The sequence below is a fragment of the Pocillopora damicornis genome, chromosome 7, assembly GCF_964200805.1.
Source record: "Pocillopora damicornis chromosome 7, jaPocDami1.2, whole genome shotgun sequence".
NCBI lineage: Eukaryota > Metazoa > Cnidaria > Anthozoa > Scleractinia > Pocilloporidae > Pocillopora > Pocillopora damicornis.
In genome coordinates this window covers 9,077,501-9,095,390 of record NC_142676.1, presented here as the reverse complement: position 1 = coordinate 9,095,390, position 17,890 = coordinate 9,077,501, and the positions used below count along the sequence as shown (strand labels likewise).

General features: G+C 38.3%; 1 protein-coding gene across 1 annotated transcript in view; it reads right to left on the bottom strand.

Moving 5' to 3' along the window:
• Nucleotides 1-1,559: 1,559 nt before the first annotated feature.
• The window catches only part of LOC113674627 (polycystin family receptor for egg jelly), a 19,087-nt gene continuing 2,756 nt past the window's right edge, over nucleotides 1,560-17,890 (bottom strand). The window contains exons 3-18 of the mRNA XM_089213585.1: nucleotides 17,140-17,220; nucleotides 16,533-16,655; nucleotides 15,765-15,887; nucleotides 15,396-15,518; nucleotides 14,633-14,761; nucleotides 13,767-14,466; nucleotides 12,889-13,465; nucleotides 12,228-12,443; nucleotides 11,833-11,970; nucleotides 11,542-11,736; nucleotides 7,683-7,907; nucleotides 6,393-7,109; nucleotides 6,014-6,250; nucleotides 4,310-5,620; nucleotides 3,216-3,384; nucleotides 1,560-3,104 (exon numbers count right to left, since the gene is read on the bottom strand). Of these exons, the coding sequence (XP_089069711.1) occupies nucleotides 1,654-3,104; nucleotides 3,216-3,384; nucleotides 4,310-5,620; nucleotides 6,014-6,250; nucleotides 6,393-7,109; nucleotides 7,683-7,907; nucleotides 11,542-11,736; nucleotides 11,833-11,970; nucleotides 12,228-12,443; nucleotides 12,889-13,465; nucleotides 13,767-14,466; nucleotides 14,633-14,761; nucleotides 15,396-15,518; nucleotides 15,765-15,887; nucleotides 16,533-16,655; nucleotides 17,140-17,220 (6,515 nt within the window). The 3' untranslated portion in view covers nucleotides 1,560-1,653. The remainder of the gene's footprint in view (nucleotides 3,105-3,215; nucleotides 3,385-4,309; nucleotides 5,621-6,013; nucleotides 6,251-6,392; nucleotides 7,110-7,682; nucleotides 7,908-11,541; nucleotides 11,737-11,832; nucleotides 11,971-12,227; nucleotides 12,444-12,888; nucleotides 13,466-13,766; nucleotides 14,467-14,632; nucleotides 14,762-15,395; nucleotides 15,519-15,764; nucleotides 15,888-16,532; nucleotides 16,656-17,139; nucleotides 17,221-17,890) is intronic.

The window sequence follows — 17,890 nt, the reverse complement described above, 5'->3', positions numbered from 1 at the left end:
AATGGAAAATCAAGTTTTTCAGTTCTCTGTTTATAATTTTCATTCAATGAAAACCAGTTTAACAAAACATGTTTTGCTGGTGTGAATGGGGTAATAGTTATCGTTTAACACCGGCAAGTCGTTTAACCCTTTATACCCAAACACCAGTACATTTTGCGTTTATGAAACTACAGATTTGGGAACCTAACCATTCACACCGCCCGAATCAGAGTCACAAGTTAACCACGAGCAATCTGTCTTAGTTCTTTACAGCAACATATGAATCTCTAAGTTTATATAGGTACCGAGTTTTTAGGAATATGTTAAGGAACTTGTTAAGTTTAATTTTCTTTTGTTTTACTTTGATCCGTTCTCGTTCATTCCATAATTTTGCACATGGTTACGAGGTTTTCTCACAACGTCTTGCTATGCAAGTAAAACGCAAGTAGATACTTTCAACGGACTCTCGCGGCCCTGCACTTTTTTCAATCTATTCTGCCCATTCTCGGACAAGAGATAACTGGTGATTTCAAATGACAACGATATTCAAGTCCATAGACAACTAACTAATCGATTGCAAAACCATGAAAATAGGTGCCTCAAGTTTTGTTATGACTAGGCCTGCAAATGAAAAAGCATCGAAAACATGACATCATCTTCAGAGCTGTCAAACTAGTATTTTGGACTTCAGCGTCAACTTCACTGGATTGATAGGAGTTTTAATCGTTATTAGTCGGCACAAGCCGACCCAAAGCAAACTGCTATCATACAATCAACACAGGGAGAACAACCTAAAATGCAAAGTACAAGTGGAGGCTAAGCTTGTTTCTTCGTTTTTTTTATTATATTTTATTTCATTAAGTTTTCATTTTACTGATTTTTTTCCTGATATCTGATATCTTGGCAAAAGGCGGAACTATTCTTAAAACATATCAGTTTAATAAAAACCATGGTATTTTGATATAGAGTCAAACCCGTATCAAGCAGCACCGTATTAAGCGGTCATCCAGTATTAAACGATCGGTCGTCAGACTTCAGAGTTTTTATTCAGTAATCACTGTAATTTTTATCCATACTGAGCGGTCTCGTCTATTAAGCGGCGGTAAACGCCTTTGAGTGAGTCTCAACGGCCTGTTTTATTGTATATAAAGGAGAAACACTCCAATAAATATATATTTGAAGTAAAATTCATGCATATTTCTCTCCCGAAATCAGTGTTTGTAGTATTTGTGAGCAAGGTTTTGGAAATCAGTGGTCAATTAAGGTAGAAAATGACCTTGAGCGGTCTCCCCGTCATTCTCTTCGGGCGACCGTTTAATACATAAAGAAAAAATTTCATAGAGCATGGACTTGCTTTACTCAGTTTCAGATTTCAAGTATCTTAGCTACAAAAATCATGTGAGCATTCGATAAGTACCGTGGCGATTGTGAGCCGTATAAGCCGGAGCTGTATGAGAACCAAAAGCATGTTATTATGAAGGAATCAAAAACCGAAAAAAAAAAAAAAAACTCGAACGTGTTCTAGATTCCTGTTGTGGAGATGATCGTGCTTGTCCACCAACATAATTATGTCACTAATTCACACTTAAGGAACGGAAGCTATCAAGAATCGAGATCTGAAAAAGCTGGTTCCTGCTAAAGTCGGCTCAAAATGAAGGTAAACGTAAATTAATACTAATGAGAATTAATCAATGAGACGAGGAGATAATTAAACTCTTCCTCCTCTTCTAGTTCATCACCATCGATGTTCTCTGTCCGTCTCATGACTGCGCTTATTCTTTTATCTAATTTTCCCAACCGTTCCTCCGTACAATTAAGGAGACTTTGAGAGTTTAAACAGAACGGTTCCGCGTCGGAACGACACATGTTGACAAAAGTTGTTTCGTCACAAAATAATTTAAATTCTGGTCCCCTTTTTCCTTCTTGGAATAAGTTCATGAAACGCTCCCCAATGAAATGCGCCATTTCAAGCTCTTCTGAACTTTCTTCTGCGTTATCTTTGGCGTCAGTGTAGGATTCGTTCAGGATAGATACCAACATATTCATAAGAAATATCGTCATCATTAACATGAACAAAAGAACAAAAGTTGGACCGATAAAAGGTTTATCTTTGCGAAGATCAGCAATTGGGACTGCCTTTCCCAACAGAAATTCAAATTGCGAAATGGCAGCATGCAGATAACTAGAGTAATGATAAACTACTCCTCCAAAAAGCTGCATTCCTGATATAACAAACGTGTTAAATACTATGGCAAAGAAAACCAAATATGACAGTTGGTAGCCTACAGATTGTCGGAAAGACGAGAACAAGTATATGACATAAGGGTTAAAACGAATAAGATTTAAAAGCTTCACTGTAACCATAAAAATCGCAAGAGCAATAGAGGCATTTTCCCAGTTAGCCCAACTTAAAGCAGAATGAAAATGAATTATTTCGAAAGGATTTTTTTTAATTGCATTGATGCTGTTTAAGATTTTCTTGGATCTGATCATGTAGCACGCCACGGACATTGTAGAAGAGATGATCATCAAGAAATCAACCATATTCCAGAAAGACCTAAAAAATCCCAACCGTTGTCTGTAAGGGTGAAACAACATCATGATGAGGTAGAATACCACCATTGCCAAGAATAAAAATTGACAGATGAGATAAAACATGAGAGCCCCCGACTCCGTGCTGTACAACTCGAGAGTATCCACCCTCATAACCGTGTAGGCTGCACCAGCCGCAATCATTTCGTAAATAAACGTAGCAATGCTAATTAAATTCGTATTAAAATTGAACGCTGCAAAATCCACGATTACTGAACGAGTATTTCGATCAAGCCATCCATGGCCAATGGTTTCATCTAAAACGCCACGTGCTGTTTGCTCATCATATCCCAAGACAGCTACGTAGCCACCTCCTCCATAAGTGTTGTACACGGCTTTTACAGGATCAGTGTCTAGCGTTTCAGCTGTCTGGTAACGCCACGGTTTTGGACAAATTCGAAGTGCCTTTGACCAGGATGCATTTAAGGGAAGTGGCCGCCAGCCTGGAAGACTCAACTCTGTTGTGTCCTCTATCTCTGGAGAATAGTCGTAGTAGCAGTCTGGTATAGTTTCAGAAAGTGACTCACAACGACCTTCAGAATACAAAAAATAGGAATCACAGAAGTATGAAACGAATCGGGAAAAAGTTAATTATGTAAAAATAGTTTTGCAATTTATTCAACTATAATTATAATCAAACGCACTTTTATGAATTCTTAGCTGTCGCATCCAAGGCATGCCAATCGATATGCACATTTTATTGGCGATGTAAACATCATTTGGCTCTTCGAGGCCATTATACCAGTCTTGGTTGTATACGTTTGGTAGAAACTGCTTTGCCAGCCATCTCGACAGTCTCTGGGAATCATTCACCTTAACACGGAACACAAAAAGAAGTTCACATAACTGGACTGAGGAACTAAATATTTACTTGTATTATAGGTGAAGTTAAATGAAAGGGATTGATATGTTATTCAGAAACTTAACATAACCAAGCTTCCACATTGCATTTAATATTGCCGCCTTTACTTATGTTAGCCTATGACGAGGCCTCTTCTAATCAAAAAACGGTTGAAAAGGGTAAGAACTGAAAAAAGCGAACTAATATGAGTATTAGCAGGCTCCATTAGCCTTGCCTGATCAGGTCTCTCAAGTACCCGTCCCAAACACACTGCGACTACACCGTTCACTTCTTCAGTACACCTCTTCAGTCATTATGAAATAAATGTCATCATGATCATTGTAATCAAGACTCTATTTAACAGAACTATCGAATTTGATTGGTTCTCATTATCCCGATGTGAGTATTAACTAGGACAATGTACGCGTCATGCTTACAATTGCATAAATGTTTTGGGCAGTGTGCGCGACTTGCCTGTATAATTGGACGCGTCATGTGTGCACGCCGTTGCCGCGCATTTCTTGGGATAAAACTAATGTTTGCTTCTCTCTTTGTTTGCTCTTTTTTTTTGAGAAGTTATCATAGATGCTGAATTTTTTCTCTAATTTAGTCATAATTTGTGCGGACAGAAATTTGTTTGGTCCCATTCACTTAGTAATCATACTCGTAAGCAATAAATCACTCCATGATTACAGACCGAATTGGACTCCACTCAATTTAGTTGCCATTACTTATCATCGTTATCGTTATTTCTATCATTATTACTACCTCAAATATCGATATCATCATCATTAGCGCCACTATCACCATCATAGCTGTATCGTTATTATCACTATCACTATGATCGTTAATTTCATCGATTTTCAATTTTAAAAGATATAAAAAAGTGGTTCATACCAGATCAAAGCTTGCGAAAGTATTTTTCATCTCTGTTGTCATCAAGAAACGATTCTCATTCTTGTTGCCATAGGAAACTACTGACAGCAGAAACACAAATAACAAATGGAGGACAATTTCCCTCGCCGTACTTGCTAACCGAGCCTCTTTTCTGCTTTGTATGCGCATTTTCTCCATGAGGCTCTGTTTAAAGCATTCTTTAGGATTGTCACTCAAAATATCCACATCATCGTTTTGGAGTTCACCCTCTTTAACAAATCCCTCTTCCACATCATCCTGTTTGTTTCTAGTCATAAGAAAGGAAACTAAAATAACTGCTAACATGACCTTTGTTGGCTGCATGACAAAAACGTCTTGTCCATTGGAAATAAGAATGGAGGCCAGCCACTGCTCAGCGACTTCCTTACCCCACATTAAACTGTAAAATAACGTAAATGTTGCTGCTGCCATAGTGGTGACAAAGCAGAGAAACCAAGCGATGTATACACAGAAATATGGCAGCATACAGCCTTGACCATTTACTTCATCGACGAGTTGTTGTGCCTGAAATGAATCTTTATATTTGTCTTCTTTCTTCTCCTTTGTTCTACTAGACTTAAACAGAAACACGATAAGTATATTTACAGGTGCGACAATTATAGCACTCTGTACCCCAACGACTATTTGTCTCCAGGAGAACTTGAAAGGTCCAATTTGTATTGCTCCCGCTGACTCCCCGCCAATATTATAAAACATGGCATTGGCTATCATTGCACTGAAGAGAATTGAAAGACAACACGACACTCTTTGCACACGCGTGAATGTACTACTGCACGCTTTACCAAAGACTGACATCCACAAATGGCTGTCAGCTATCTTTCTCCCAAAGCGCGATCTCACCTCCGCCGAAAAGGATGTAGCTGCTTTGCTTTTTATACTAATTTCTATTTGCCCATCGTCTTTTTCGAGTGCGAGCCATCTATTTATGGGGAACACCCAGCGTTCTTCTGTGTGTCTGTCTCTGATTACCACTGTTTCTACAAACCAAGATGGACTTTCTCCTGAATTATCGTGTTCCAAAGTTATTTCGTTTAGATTTCCTAATGACTCGTTTGTAACCAGAACAAAACCATTTATACTTCTTCGACTAAAAACTTCCTGTAAATCACCATGTTTTTGAAGAGTGATGAGATCATGTTCATTGTTGTCTCCTTTTATGCTAATCGTTACGTTTGCCGTTGTAGCTGAGTCTCTCCAAACACCAGTGCTGATAACCATGTCGTAGTAGTACGTTCCTTCTTCAACAAGATTTATCTGTGGCGGTGGGAAAATCTGCGAAGACAAGTAATTACAACATAGTTTACCTTGTTAACCCGGTGGTGGTCCCATAAAAATAGTTACATCATTGAGCTGATACTGGGAGATACAACTTTGTATTATTTTCCCCACCCAAACTATTAAAATGTCCAGCGAAAACACCTACATAAAAGACAGTTTAATTTTCATTCACATCGCTTGACAGAATCCTCAATATCTTTGGATTTAAGGGCAATAAAGAGATAAGTGTAAATAAAAAGCTGCACTTTGGTACACAGCGTAATGAGAAAAGAAAAGAAAGGAAGAAAGAACGCGAGACTACTCATTTTCTCATCGTAAGCTCTTAACTGTATTACTACTGCAGGATGATTTGTGCATAAATATTACATACAAAATTTAAATGCATACCTTGCTTTGATCTCTTTTGTCAGCCCTCCTTGCAAATATAAGAGCTACAAAGTAAATAAGGAACGCAAATGTAATTGTCACGAGCACTGAAATGTTGCCCGACTCGCTAAGTCGCGCAAACTCCGTGAAAACTTTGTCGAAGTCAATGGGATTGGGAGCTTGAATGAAGTTTCCGCCGAAAGACGTCAGATGGTTGCAGAGGCATTTGAGATGCGTGGTGTTAGAGCCCACGTCGACCTGCCAAGGAAATATAAGAAATAGGTGCCATCAGTACATGTTTATAGATTTCGTACCGAAATTTAGCTCACTTTGTAGGATAATGTGGTCGGTTCTCCCTTTATAAGTCATTATTTAAAATCATAACTGGATTCATACTTACTTTGCAACCATCGGATGTCCATTTTTCCTCCTCTTCAGACCAATACAAACAACTTGACTGGGTTATGGTCAACGTATAGTTGACATCAGTTTGTGGGTTATATTGAGGTAAAATCGTCTGAAGGATCCCTTTCGGAGGTGGATCTTTGACGCCAACGCATGATCGTCTCTGGCGACCATGCCCGAAGCATGACCGTTTCTCTCTGGAATTTTTGCTTGCATTTTTCGATTCTTCCAATAATAAACCTATGTAAATGTGACTTGGTTCGGTAGGAAGTACGGTAATTATTCTCTCTTCTGGAATACACAAAGTTTCTTTGGCCTCGCTCTTTGTCACATTTCCGCACTTTGACGTGAGCTTTAGCGTAAAGTTGAGGTCAGAGTCCTCTGTGGTAGGTCTTGACCCAAATTTCACAAGCATCTTAACTAATGTCTCCTCTTTTGCCACTCCCAGCCTGATGGAAACAGGTACATCTGCTAGGTCTGCGTAATACCTCCTCACAGTCAATTTGTTTGGCTTTAGAAAATAATGCTCTGATCCGTTGCTGGTATTTGAAGGAGGGGTGGAAATAGGTATAACTATTTCAATGTAATCATCGAGGTTTGAAACATTCAGTCTTGTTGCATTTTCCGTTTGAAGCTCGAGGCTAATGACACTGGACTGGACTTTCTTGCTGCTATTGTCCCAAGAGAACGGATTAAAGTCAGCACTTTTCATCTGCAAAAACACGGAAGTTATACTCTTTCAAGTAAAAGGCGTAATTTACTAGCAAGACTATTTGCTCTGACGGAGGGCTGACCCTCGAAAAATCAGCTTTAGAAACTCTCCGCTTTAGAAACTCCCCGAGGTTACCAGTTCAGTTGAATAAACCAGTATTTTCACACTTTAAGAATAAATATCCTGCTGATTTAAGGCAAAAATATTAAACGAAATTTATCAAAAGAGAACCTTAATCTGCTTCAATATATATACCACGTATTATTTGACAATGTAGTGTATTTGGGAAATATTTCAGAGTTTATGTGCATGACGTTTTCACAGTACTGCAGTAGAGAATGTGTAAGCTATTCATTGTAACTGAGAAACTTCAAATAGTGTTACAAAACACTTAGTTATCAAAGCTATTGGATCGAATACAATTTCTGAGCAATGAGTGGCGTATGGAGAGTAATTTTAAACAAAAGGTTCAAACTTTTGATGCAACGCTAAAAGCGTTGACAGATATTTTCAAATGACATCCAATTCGGAAATGCGAGGTTTGTTGTTTATCTACACTTTAAAAATCCTTACCTTTGCATTGATGTTTCCATCAACCATATTCCCTAGGTTTCCTGGTAGTTTAAATTTTGTTGGTCCATCTTCCATGTTAAGACCCTTTATACCGTCAGCATATACCTTCTTAAGGGTCGATGTTAAGCCAGGCGTTTTCAAGACAAGATTTTCAGAGGGAACAAGACGGGTAAAAAATGCATTATTCATAGCGTCCAATTTTTCAGCAGCTTTTTTCACACTCTCCTGTAGTAAAAAAAAAAAAACCTAATGAAATTTTCCACTAAATGTGATGTCTGAGGAATTAGCTAAGCCTTGACTAAGCCTTTGCAAGTGTTATTTGTTTAATAATGTTTGTCGTAATAGCTGAGCTCACAGTGCGCGCAGAGTAGCCCTATAATTATCGGAAATAGTAGGATTAGTAATCCATCAGGCCGAAAAATTTGGACTTATGACGACCGAACGACCGACTGAACAATTTGCTACTTTTCATATGCGCGGAGAACGCATTTACGTAACGCCATTACGTAATGGAAGAGTGAAGGAGAAGGTAATGCGCAGGCGCGATTGTGTGAGTAACTTGGATACCCAATTAGCGTGCGCCAGGAGACACCGGCAAAGGATAATAAAGTAAGCATACTCGAACGCTAAACTTTATTGCAGCGTACCACACAACTTGGTATAACACGGAGGCCTCGCGTAGGTGATAGATGTAAGCCGCGTAAGAAAATGATTTGTAACCCATATTTTGAGCAGGAAATCAAACCAGTGAGGTTGTTGTTTAACAGTAATTCTCAGTATTCTACAATCTATGATCAACTCGCAAAGCAACGATACCAGCGGAGCGAAGATGTGTGTTTTACCCTAAGACCGAAGTAATGGCCTTTCCTAAAATTGAAGTAAAATTAGATTGAGTCAGCGATGTTCATCTTTAAATTAATTATAGCACGGTTATTTGTGTTTGTCAATTTTTCATGTGAGAACCCGTCAAAAATCTGAGAATTAAATTACTGACCTCAAGTGTGTGGTGCAAAACATCTGACGGATAAAATTGTATTAGCCCTACTGCGGGAGGAGTGAATTTCATTTTTTGGTCATGGTACTTTTCAGCGCCATATTTTAATGCTTTCTACTCGATTCGTTCGAGCTTCAGGAAATGATTTGTCTCACAAAGCATGGAGCCACATCCTCTTCGCTTAACAACTCTATTTTTGCTAGGATGCATAGGGTTTGATGATTGTGATGTGTGTCTTTTAGGTTTTCAACTTTCAGCTTTGTATTAAGCGTAATTGTTTACCGTATCTATTTCTCTGCACCTTAAGCACTCAAAAGTTGAAGCAGGTGAGTCAATAACCTGACTTCCTTCGTTCGGAATTGTGTTATTATATAATTTGGCTGTGTAAGTAACCACATTGTAACATTTAATATTATTATTTAGATTGCACTAAATACTATTGCTCAAATAGTAACAGTGCATGGTGTTTCTTGCCATTGCTTATACCAAAAATAACTTTGATGTGAGGAATTCGTCACAAGGCATATGACCACATAATGCACAAAGCAAGAATATAAATGTCTTAGCTTTATAAGTTCATAATTAACTTAAAATAGGAGAGTTATGCAGACCATATCTTACTTTTAAACCTCCTCTGGATATTTGCTCAAATAACATAGACACTATCAGTCTCATTCACTCTCATTATTGTCCACTGACCTTGTGGAAAGATGATAACCTCCGTATTTTTTAAATGAACCAAGGAGAGCCTGCTCTCTTACTACAGATAGTTCCTTTGCGCATGAGCAAATTTCTATATTTAAGCACTCTCTTAAGTTTTAAATTAAAGGCAGACCCTGGGTTGTTGATAACTACCAACTCTTGATTATTTTTTTCTTGTAAAACAGGGATTTCATTTGTACGTGAAAGTTATTGTTCCAGGTAGGCTAACCCTGTAAATTAGCTGTGAAAATTTCTTGAATCTGTCGTCGTATGAATGTTTGACTCAAATTCACCAAAACTGAATAAATAGAAACTTGAAATTTATTTGTTCTCCTTTTGAGGTGTGCATCAAAAATATGTAGTCACTGCAGGCTTAAACCACAGGTTTGTAGTAAATCTGCATGCGCGTGAGTTTTCAAAATTAAAACCAGGATTACCAATATGTCAAATGACTCTACTACGTGCGATACAAATACAGGCAGGTGTTAAAAAAGTTTATTTGGCTTTTTCATTAATGCAGATTTCCTTTTCTGAGAATCTTATTTATCCGGCCTGTGCCGAATTCTGCTTTTTCAACCAAATTTTATATTCTTCTGAATATTCTTAGTTCTCCTATTATCAGTTAATCTTCATGTAACTAAAATAATTACCTGAATTCCTGCAGATGTATCGCACATCAATTTTCCTCTGATCCTACTAACAATTTATTGTGTGTTAGGTTTGAAATTGGCTATAAAAGTGTAGTCAAATTAAAGTTTTATGCACAGCCTATACATCAGTTATTTAATAAAACATTGTATCCTTAAAACTAGTTTATCAAAATAAGAATAAGTTACCAGGCACAAGTTTGGCTTTTCACGATGATAGCTTCCAGGTTTGAATAAACTCACTGCCTATAAAAATCCTCAATTCCTTTGTCCTGATAGCCCAACCTCATCAAAACATTTGCAACAGGAGCGATTAGCAAGTTAGTGATACAGACAAGAGAGCCTATTCCCACGCACACCCTGCCCAATCCAGATAACTTATTACGGATTGACATTTCAAACATGGTCTGAGATGTAAAACCATGTATTATCTCAAATTTTTTGCATGTCTTTATGGTTGAATCCTAAGCCTTTCTTTGTCATCAAGTTTTAATTATGATATTTTTTGTTCTAGCTTGTCTTCCTTTAAATCAAACTATCGCAACGTGAGAAACATGTTAGACAAATTTCGTATTTCGGTAATTAGAGTGGCTTAGATCATGGAAATTATCTGCAGTTACAATAGAGGTCACTGAATTAAATAGCAGAAAGATATATATATATATATATATATATATATATATATATATATATATATATATATATATGTATAAAAGACGCCGGGTATTTCCAGACAGTCGACGATCATGAAACAAGAATAGCCAAAAGAGAAAAGGTAAAAAAAATAACAGGTTCAAACACAAGTGGAAAATGATTTTTGTTTTTAATTTTCTAAGCTTATCAGAGGAGGTGGGAATGTTAGGGAAAAACGTTGGGGAAAGCAGTCATACCTGGCGACTGAAAGAGAAGATATAAGAGAAGCCCATACGGTTCTGGCGTATTGTTTCTTTGACTCACTGTCCTCACATATATACTCTTCAGTCGACCGGTGATGTCGAATTCTCGTCTTAGCGCGAAGTGGTTTACTGTCGTATCTTTCAATTTTGGCTCATTTTCCCAAACCGAAACTAAGCGTCACGCTCAATATAATTTCGACTGATGCTTGCGTCATACACGTCATCTGAAGTAGAAAACACTACCTTCGACATCAGGAATAACAACGAAGGTCGTTAGCTGCTTGAAGATACCGCTGACCAGCATGCATGTGTCGATCACTTTGCAAGTTGTGAGAACATCTTCCCCCCCCCCCCCCCCCCCCACTTACCGGACTGGTCCCTAAATCCCCTTGAAGAAACTCTTCTACAGCCTATGCCGAACAGTTTCATTACAGCTTTTAGGATAACGAAGGGATGGAAAATAAATTAACAAGAGCTCCCCTTTTAGGCTTGGCTAAATCTACATCTTCACACAAACACTCTCATCCTCCTGCAAATAATTGTAGAAGTTAAGTTTGGTTTGTACAGGGTAACATAATACAACTCACTTACTTAATTTCGTAAATTTAATTTTGTCATACCTTCTCAGATTCAGTGCTCTTCCTTGAATCGCCACTTTCTTTGTTCGACCCTGGGGCAGACTTTAGAACGTTTTTTAGACACGTGGTGATACTCACAGCCGATTCTTCCAGTTCATCAGAAAATGGTTCCTCTAAGTCGCCAAGGGCAGACTTTAGTAGTTCTGTTGTGGCATCCGTTAGTTTCATAGTTTCATTCTTAAGAAAGGCATTTGATTGCGATCAAAACAATATTCATGTGTTTTCTGATATGTCGCAGTTTATGTGTAAAAGAGGAAAAGGGAAGATTCTTACCGCAGAATTACCGCAGTCATTACAAGATGAGGCTTCTTGGTTACCACCTGCTAGTTTTACTACACTCATTACAGTTCGAGACATCTGAAGGTCCTCCGGCTTTATGGAGGTGAACTTCTCCACCAAGGTACTTGAAATCTACGCCGGAAAATTAAGTATCTAAAGATTTGAGGAGTTAAAAACGCTTACAAGGGATAACTAAATTTTGAAATTAATGCTTCAGATTAATATCAACTATACAACAGCTGATTTGTATATAAGTGTATGAGATGCTTACTTGTGGATGACATTAAAAAAAACAAGCAGATTATCGGGAAAAAAAGCATAGAAACAAACAAATACACAGCTGTCCACCGCTAATTTGAAAAAAATATTATCACGGTAAGTAGACCCACTAGTGTTTTGGTATGTTGGCCTAGCGTTTGCCCACACTTTGTTTCCTCGTTAGCTGATTGGAGGACAGTAATAGCAAGTTGGGAGGCTTGACTAATTTCACCCTTCTTCAGAAACTTGTCCAAGTCGCTGTCATCCCCAATGACAAACCCTTTCAACTTGCTAGAAACTTCTTCTATCTGTGAACGGCAAGGATCGAGTTCGGTCGATGGCACCACCTTTTGGAAAACAGGACAAGCGTTAGAAGGCTTTAATACATTGCGGAATAAAGTTTTCTTTTTACAAAAATATCTTGCGCCTTTCGACTGGTTCAGCAATCTCGACTTGCTGAGATTCACTTGTACTTAAAACGAATCGTGGTCACTGAAGTCACTAAATCAACAAAACTACTTGTTTTTTATTGCGTTGATTCGTCTTTTCCTTTCTTCCATTTAAGACTGGTGAAAACTTCACCCGTTTTATCCGCCTACGTTTGTGCTTTCCCCAGTACTCGTGGTTCATCAACTTTATTGTAACTGGTGTGCGGGGGGCATAACCATTCCCCAGGGCTTTGTAGCCTATTCAACGCTACGTACCAATCCTAGTTGTGCTTTTGCGCCTCTGGGTACATTCGATGGTTCTTTCAGAGAAACCCTCTTCTGAGGCGTACAGTTTTATTATTACCTTTACAGAGAGCTTCTTTACAACAGCCACACCAACAGCATTCTTAATAATAACGTTGATGGACAGCTGATAATCGTTTTCCGGTGATCCAGAGGGTAAGACTGTTGAAACAGATTTTGCAGAGGTGCCATAGGATATTGGCTCGTCTCCGACGCGAAATTCGTAAGATAGTGGTTTATTTTTATCTTGCCATTCAAAGCATTCAAATGAAAATTTTGTTTCCAAAGAGAAACCTTCAACGGCTGATGGCACGCAGTAGCTGCTATGGGGCTGTCCAGCTGTCTCAAACTCCAGCACTGCAAATCCTGCTGTCCCACCGGGGGATATTACAGTCAGGTTCAGGGCGTATTTTGAGCTTGACTGCAAGGATTTCTTTTTGATAATCATGTTGGTTGCATTTATTGCAGTTGATGTCATATTGGGTAAGATAGCTATGCGCTCCAGTTGTTTTGAATCATCATTCAACCTCATTAATTGCCATATATACTCAGAACCAATACAGGGAGAATTGAGACACTCTGATGTCACTCGAAACTTGTTCGAAGCAGACACTACTTTACCACAGTCTACGAAACACCTGCATGAAAATAGGAGAATTAAAGTAGATTGATTGTTATAATTCATTTTGCATCGATCTGAGGAGAAAACAATAGTAGCAACAACAATGATCTACAAAAGAGGTCAATTTCCTGACACACTTAACATTGCTTAAGGCCACATAGGCCTCAGCTTTGCGTGTGATTGGTTGAAGGTAGAACAAAGCCACTGTAATCAGCAATTTGTAATGTACTCTTAAGGGTTTAACAAAACGGAACGACTGTGTATAGAAGACGACTGAAAGAGAGGAATAATAGAATAAAACAATCATTTTAAAATACCTTAAGCTAACTTGAGGTATCTCACCAGCTGCTATCTCAAAAATAATTTCGGCGAAATGACTTCGATCATCTCTAGACACTGTTAGTCTGAGGACGTATGGGTGTCTTATTTTAAGCCCACGAGGGATAATTTCTATGGATGTTAGAGTTACGTCTCCCTTGAAAGAACCAAAGCAGTTATTGCTGACGGAAGTATTATCTCCAAGACGATAACAGGACCAGGTAAATTTCAGCCCGCTAGAGTTTCCAGGACCAACATCTCCATCATAGCTAAGGGATCCATCCACTGTAACAGCGTCTCTAGAACCCCAAAGAACGCTACTTCCTCCATCGATTATGGCTCGCAAAGGAGCTGCAATAACTTTGATAAAGCCGTAATCAAAAGCCTTGAGAGTTTCTGAGGATGCTGGATCACCGACTCTAATAGACACAGTAAATGTTACTAGATAGTTTCCAGAAGGTACGGATCGCCTATTTATGTTCCACTGTGCAGTTCCTTGACTAACTAAAGTTCCCACTGCTGATTCAGAAGCTGCCAGCTCCTGCTCACTGATTAAACGCCATTCCATGACACTTTCCAACACAGGTTTATCTGGAAGATCTTCGATGATTGCCTGATGGATACTTTTTTCAGACCGCTTGACAGTCGTTGCCAAATATTTGTTCTTGGATATATCCCTAATCGTTACTGGGAAATCTCCTGTTGATCGAGATGCAATGAACTGGTTAAACGCATTTTTATGAGTCAATCACACTAAAGCGAGATAACCTGTATGCCTCGAAGGTTTTTTCTTTTCATAGGCGTTTGTAGGGGGTTACTATCGGTTCTAGTTTATGATGGTCAAACGAAGAATTATCTCACTTACCTAAGGGCTCACAAGAAATACCGTCTCCTCGGTAATCAGTCCTACACTCGCAGGTGAATGATCCATTATTATTGTAACAGTGAGCTACACCATGGCAGTTGTGCGTTGCTGTGGTACACTCATCAATGTCTGCGGGATTGTATTTTTTTAGTTCAAAGTTCTAAATCGTGACCACATACCATACAGTATCATGGGTAAGGTTAATGGTTGTCCTGGAAAACTCAAGGGGTGGTAAAAACCTCCTTGGAAATTATGCCGATGTAAACGGTAAAAAAAAAATTTATTTTTCCTGTTTGTATTTTTGTGCTCTTCATTTTTTGTTTGTTTGTTTGTTTATTTTTTTCTTTTATACGGCTGGCTATCCTGCTTTTTTTGGTGATTATTTAGTAATTATGGGCATGAACTGCATCGACAAAGCCACAAAGACTTTCAATGTCGAGACATCTCGATCAAAAATATTAAGGAACACTGTATATGGTTGCATGGTTGTAGATTAAGTATTTATAATGACTATCATACCAATACATGTAACGCCATCTCCTGAATATCCTTCAAAACAGGTGCAGTTGAACCTGCCATAAGTGTTTCTTTTATACGGCTGGCTATCCTGCTTTTTTTGGTGATCATTTAGTAATTGTGGGCATTAACTGTATCGGCAAAGCCACAAAGACTTTCAATGTCGAGACATCTCGATCAAAATTATTAAGGAACATTGTGTATGGTTGCATGGTTGTAGATTAAGTATTTATAACAACTATCATACCAATACATGTAACACCATCTCCCGAATATCCTTCAAAACAGGTGCAGTTGAACCTGCCATAAGTGTTGGAACAATCTGCTTTGACATGACAGTTATGCGAGGCATCTGTGCATTCATCAACATCTGCCGCCAGGGAAACGTAATCAGTTCGTGTACACAAACTATAACATTTTGAGAACTCTAACTTTTTGCGTGGAAATGGAAAAAAAAATCACATTTTCAGAGACTTTTTGAGCTCTGGGATGAACATAGGCTGCCAAAATATTTAAACGAAGTTATCTATTGAACTTTTTTTCCCCTTTTTTTAGTCGACAAAGATAAACAAGCGCCCAATAACGGGAGGGAGGACAGAGGGTATGAATGTTTTACCTGTGCATAGACGTCCATCTCCTGTGAAGCCTTGTTTGCAACTACAAGTAAATTCACCCTCTGTGTTTTCACAATCGGCATCTTGGTGACAGTCATGGGCACCATCAGTGCATTCGTCGATATCTAAAAGAATGATAACAAGCTAAGGGTGGCGTAGATTGATATCGCTAATACCTCACTCTTATCAATATCTGTTCAATAGAATGATGATTTCTTCACTGAAAAGTTTACAGCTTAAGTCACTAACTCTACATTAAAAGCAATCTAGCAATTAAGAAATTGTTGCGGAATTCTGCCATAAGTGGGATTTTCAAGTTCCTTCCGTTCGTTTTAGGTGAACATTATTAATAATTTTCGAACAATTACTCCGTCTTCCGTATGAGACAAGTTGATTTTTACCTTTGGTCATACCACTTACCTTTGAAAGATAACTCCACAACAGAGGCCAGTTATATATAATCAATTCCTTCCTCTTGTCATTGTTCTCTTAGTCGCCCCCTTCCCACCCCCACTTTTTTTTAGCATCTTGAGAGGTTTATTTAGTCTGGTTAACATACCGAGATCCTTGGATTTCTCGAAATAATGTTGCGGCTGTAATACCAGTAATTCCCACCACCTTTTTCAAGCTTTTCATTTTTACCTATTGTTGTTTTTCTTGTCCAAATATGGTATGCTGTTAAACTTGCATATAAGGAGACCTCATCACCATTTTCAGCGTGAAGCTTTAGGGAACCTGGAGAGATTTAAGAGATGTCAAAACTAACTTACCGCTACAAGATACACCGTTGCCAGTAAAACCAACTTTACAAGAGCATATAAAGGCTCCAAGAGTATTGGTACATGTGGCTTGTGAGTGACAATTATGGCTTCCTGTGGTACATTCATCGTTATCTAATAACAAGGAAAAGACAACAAACCAATAAACAATTTGTCCTTTCTAAGACAAGGACAAAGCAGATGGTTAAAAGAACTAATGAGGAAATTATGTCAATTCCTAACCGTGGGAATTCCATGAAATTATCTTTTTAACTTATTTAATCGGAAGATGGGAAAAATCGCGATATAATCGATATCGGACAAAACCTTATTCTGGGCAGAAATCGATCTTAAAGGCCATCCCCTTTAATCCTTTAGCGTCATTAACGACCAATGGCTTTCCTTCCAAAGTATTTCAACTTTCTCGTTTCATTAGGATTCACTTAAAATCTAAAATGTGAAGCTTTACTCAAATTTGCACTAAGTACGAAAACAAAAAACAAACTATCAAATGGGAGGGAAAAATACTATTTTTCGATTTTTTTCTAAGCGATGAAGCTCTAAACCAAGCTTCCTAGAGGGAAGTGACTACCATCAATCAATTTTATAGCCCACATACCTCGACAAGGAGTGCCTGAATAACCAGATGGACAGATACATGCAGTTGAGCCAGGATTGGTAGAACATGCATCGTTCTCATCTGTTGAAGACGAAATCATTCTAACAAAGAAATTACTTAATGGCTTAATGCCCAACTAATCATGAGTAAACCAAATACTAAAGCGCCCACGTGTACCCACAAGCATCATAAGTGCTTCAATTTTCATACTAAATCAGCACTGATAAAGGTACTTTTGAATCTTACCAAAACATGGCATGTCCACAGTTTCGTTAGATATTGATAGAATTACCTAAATATAATAGGAAAAATTCCATAAAACAGCTTGGGACGCCATGATTGTTTTACACTTTTATTTGCCTGGGTGTTCTTTATTCATCAACTTGTTTAAGAACAATTAAAACCGCATAAAGAGAAACACTGTTTTTAAAAAGAAAGACCAAACCATATCACTGGAACTTAGAGCCGCCCGTATCTCTACTGTATATGTAACCTTTTCAACTTGATTTTGTTTTACTTCCCAATTTTACAATTAATGTAAGAAATTTGGATCAAAGCAGTATTACCAGACATCTATTCTGCCCGGAAATGTGGACATTCAAGCCTACTTTTGCAATAAATGGTACAACGTGTAATATCTAACCATTTTTCTTTCTCGAGCTGTCCTTTACATTCCCCTACACCCCCCTTACCCCACCCCCACGCGTTACAAAGTGTATGAACACCAATAAAAACGGGGTGGCGGAGAGAA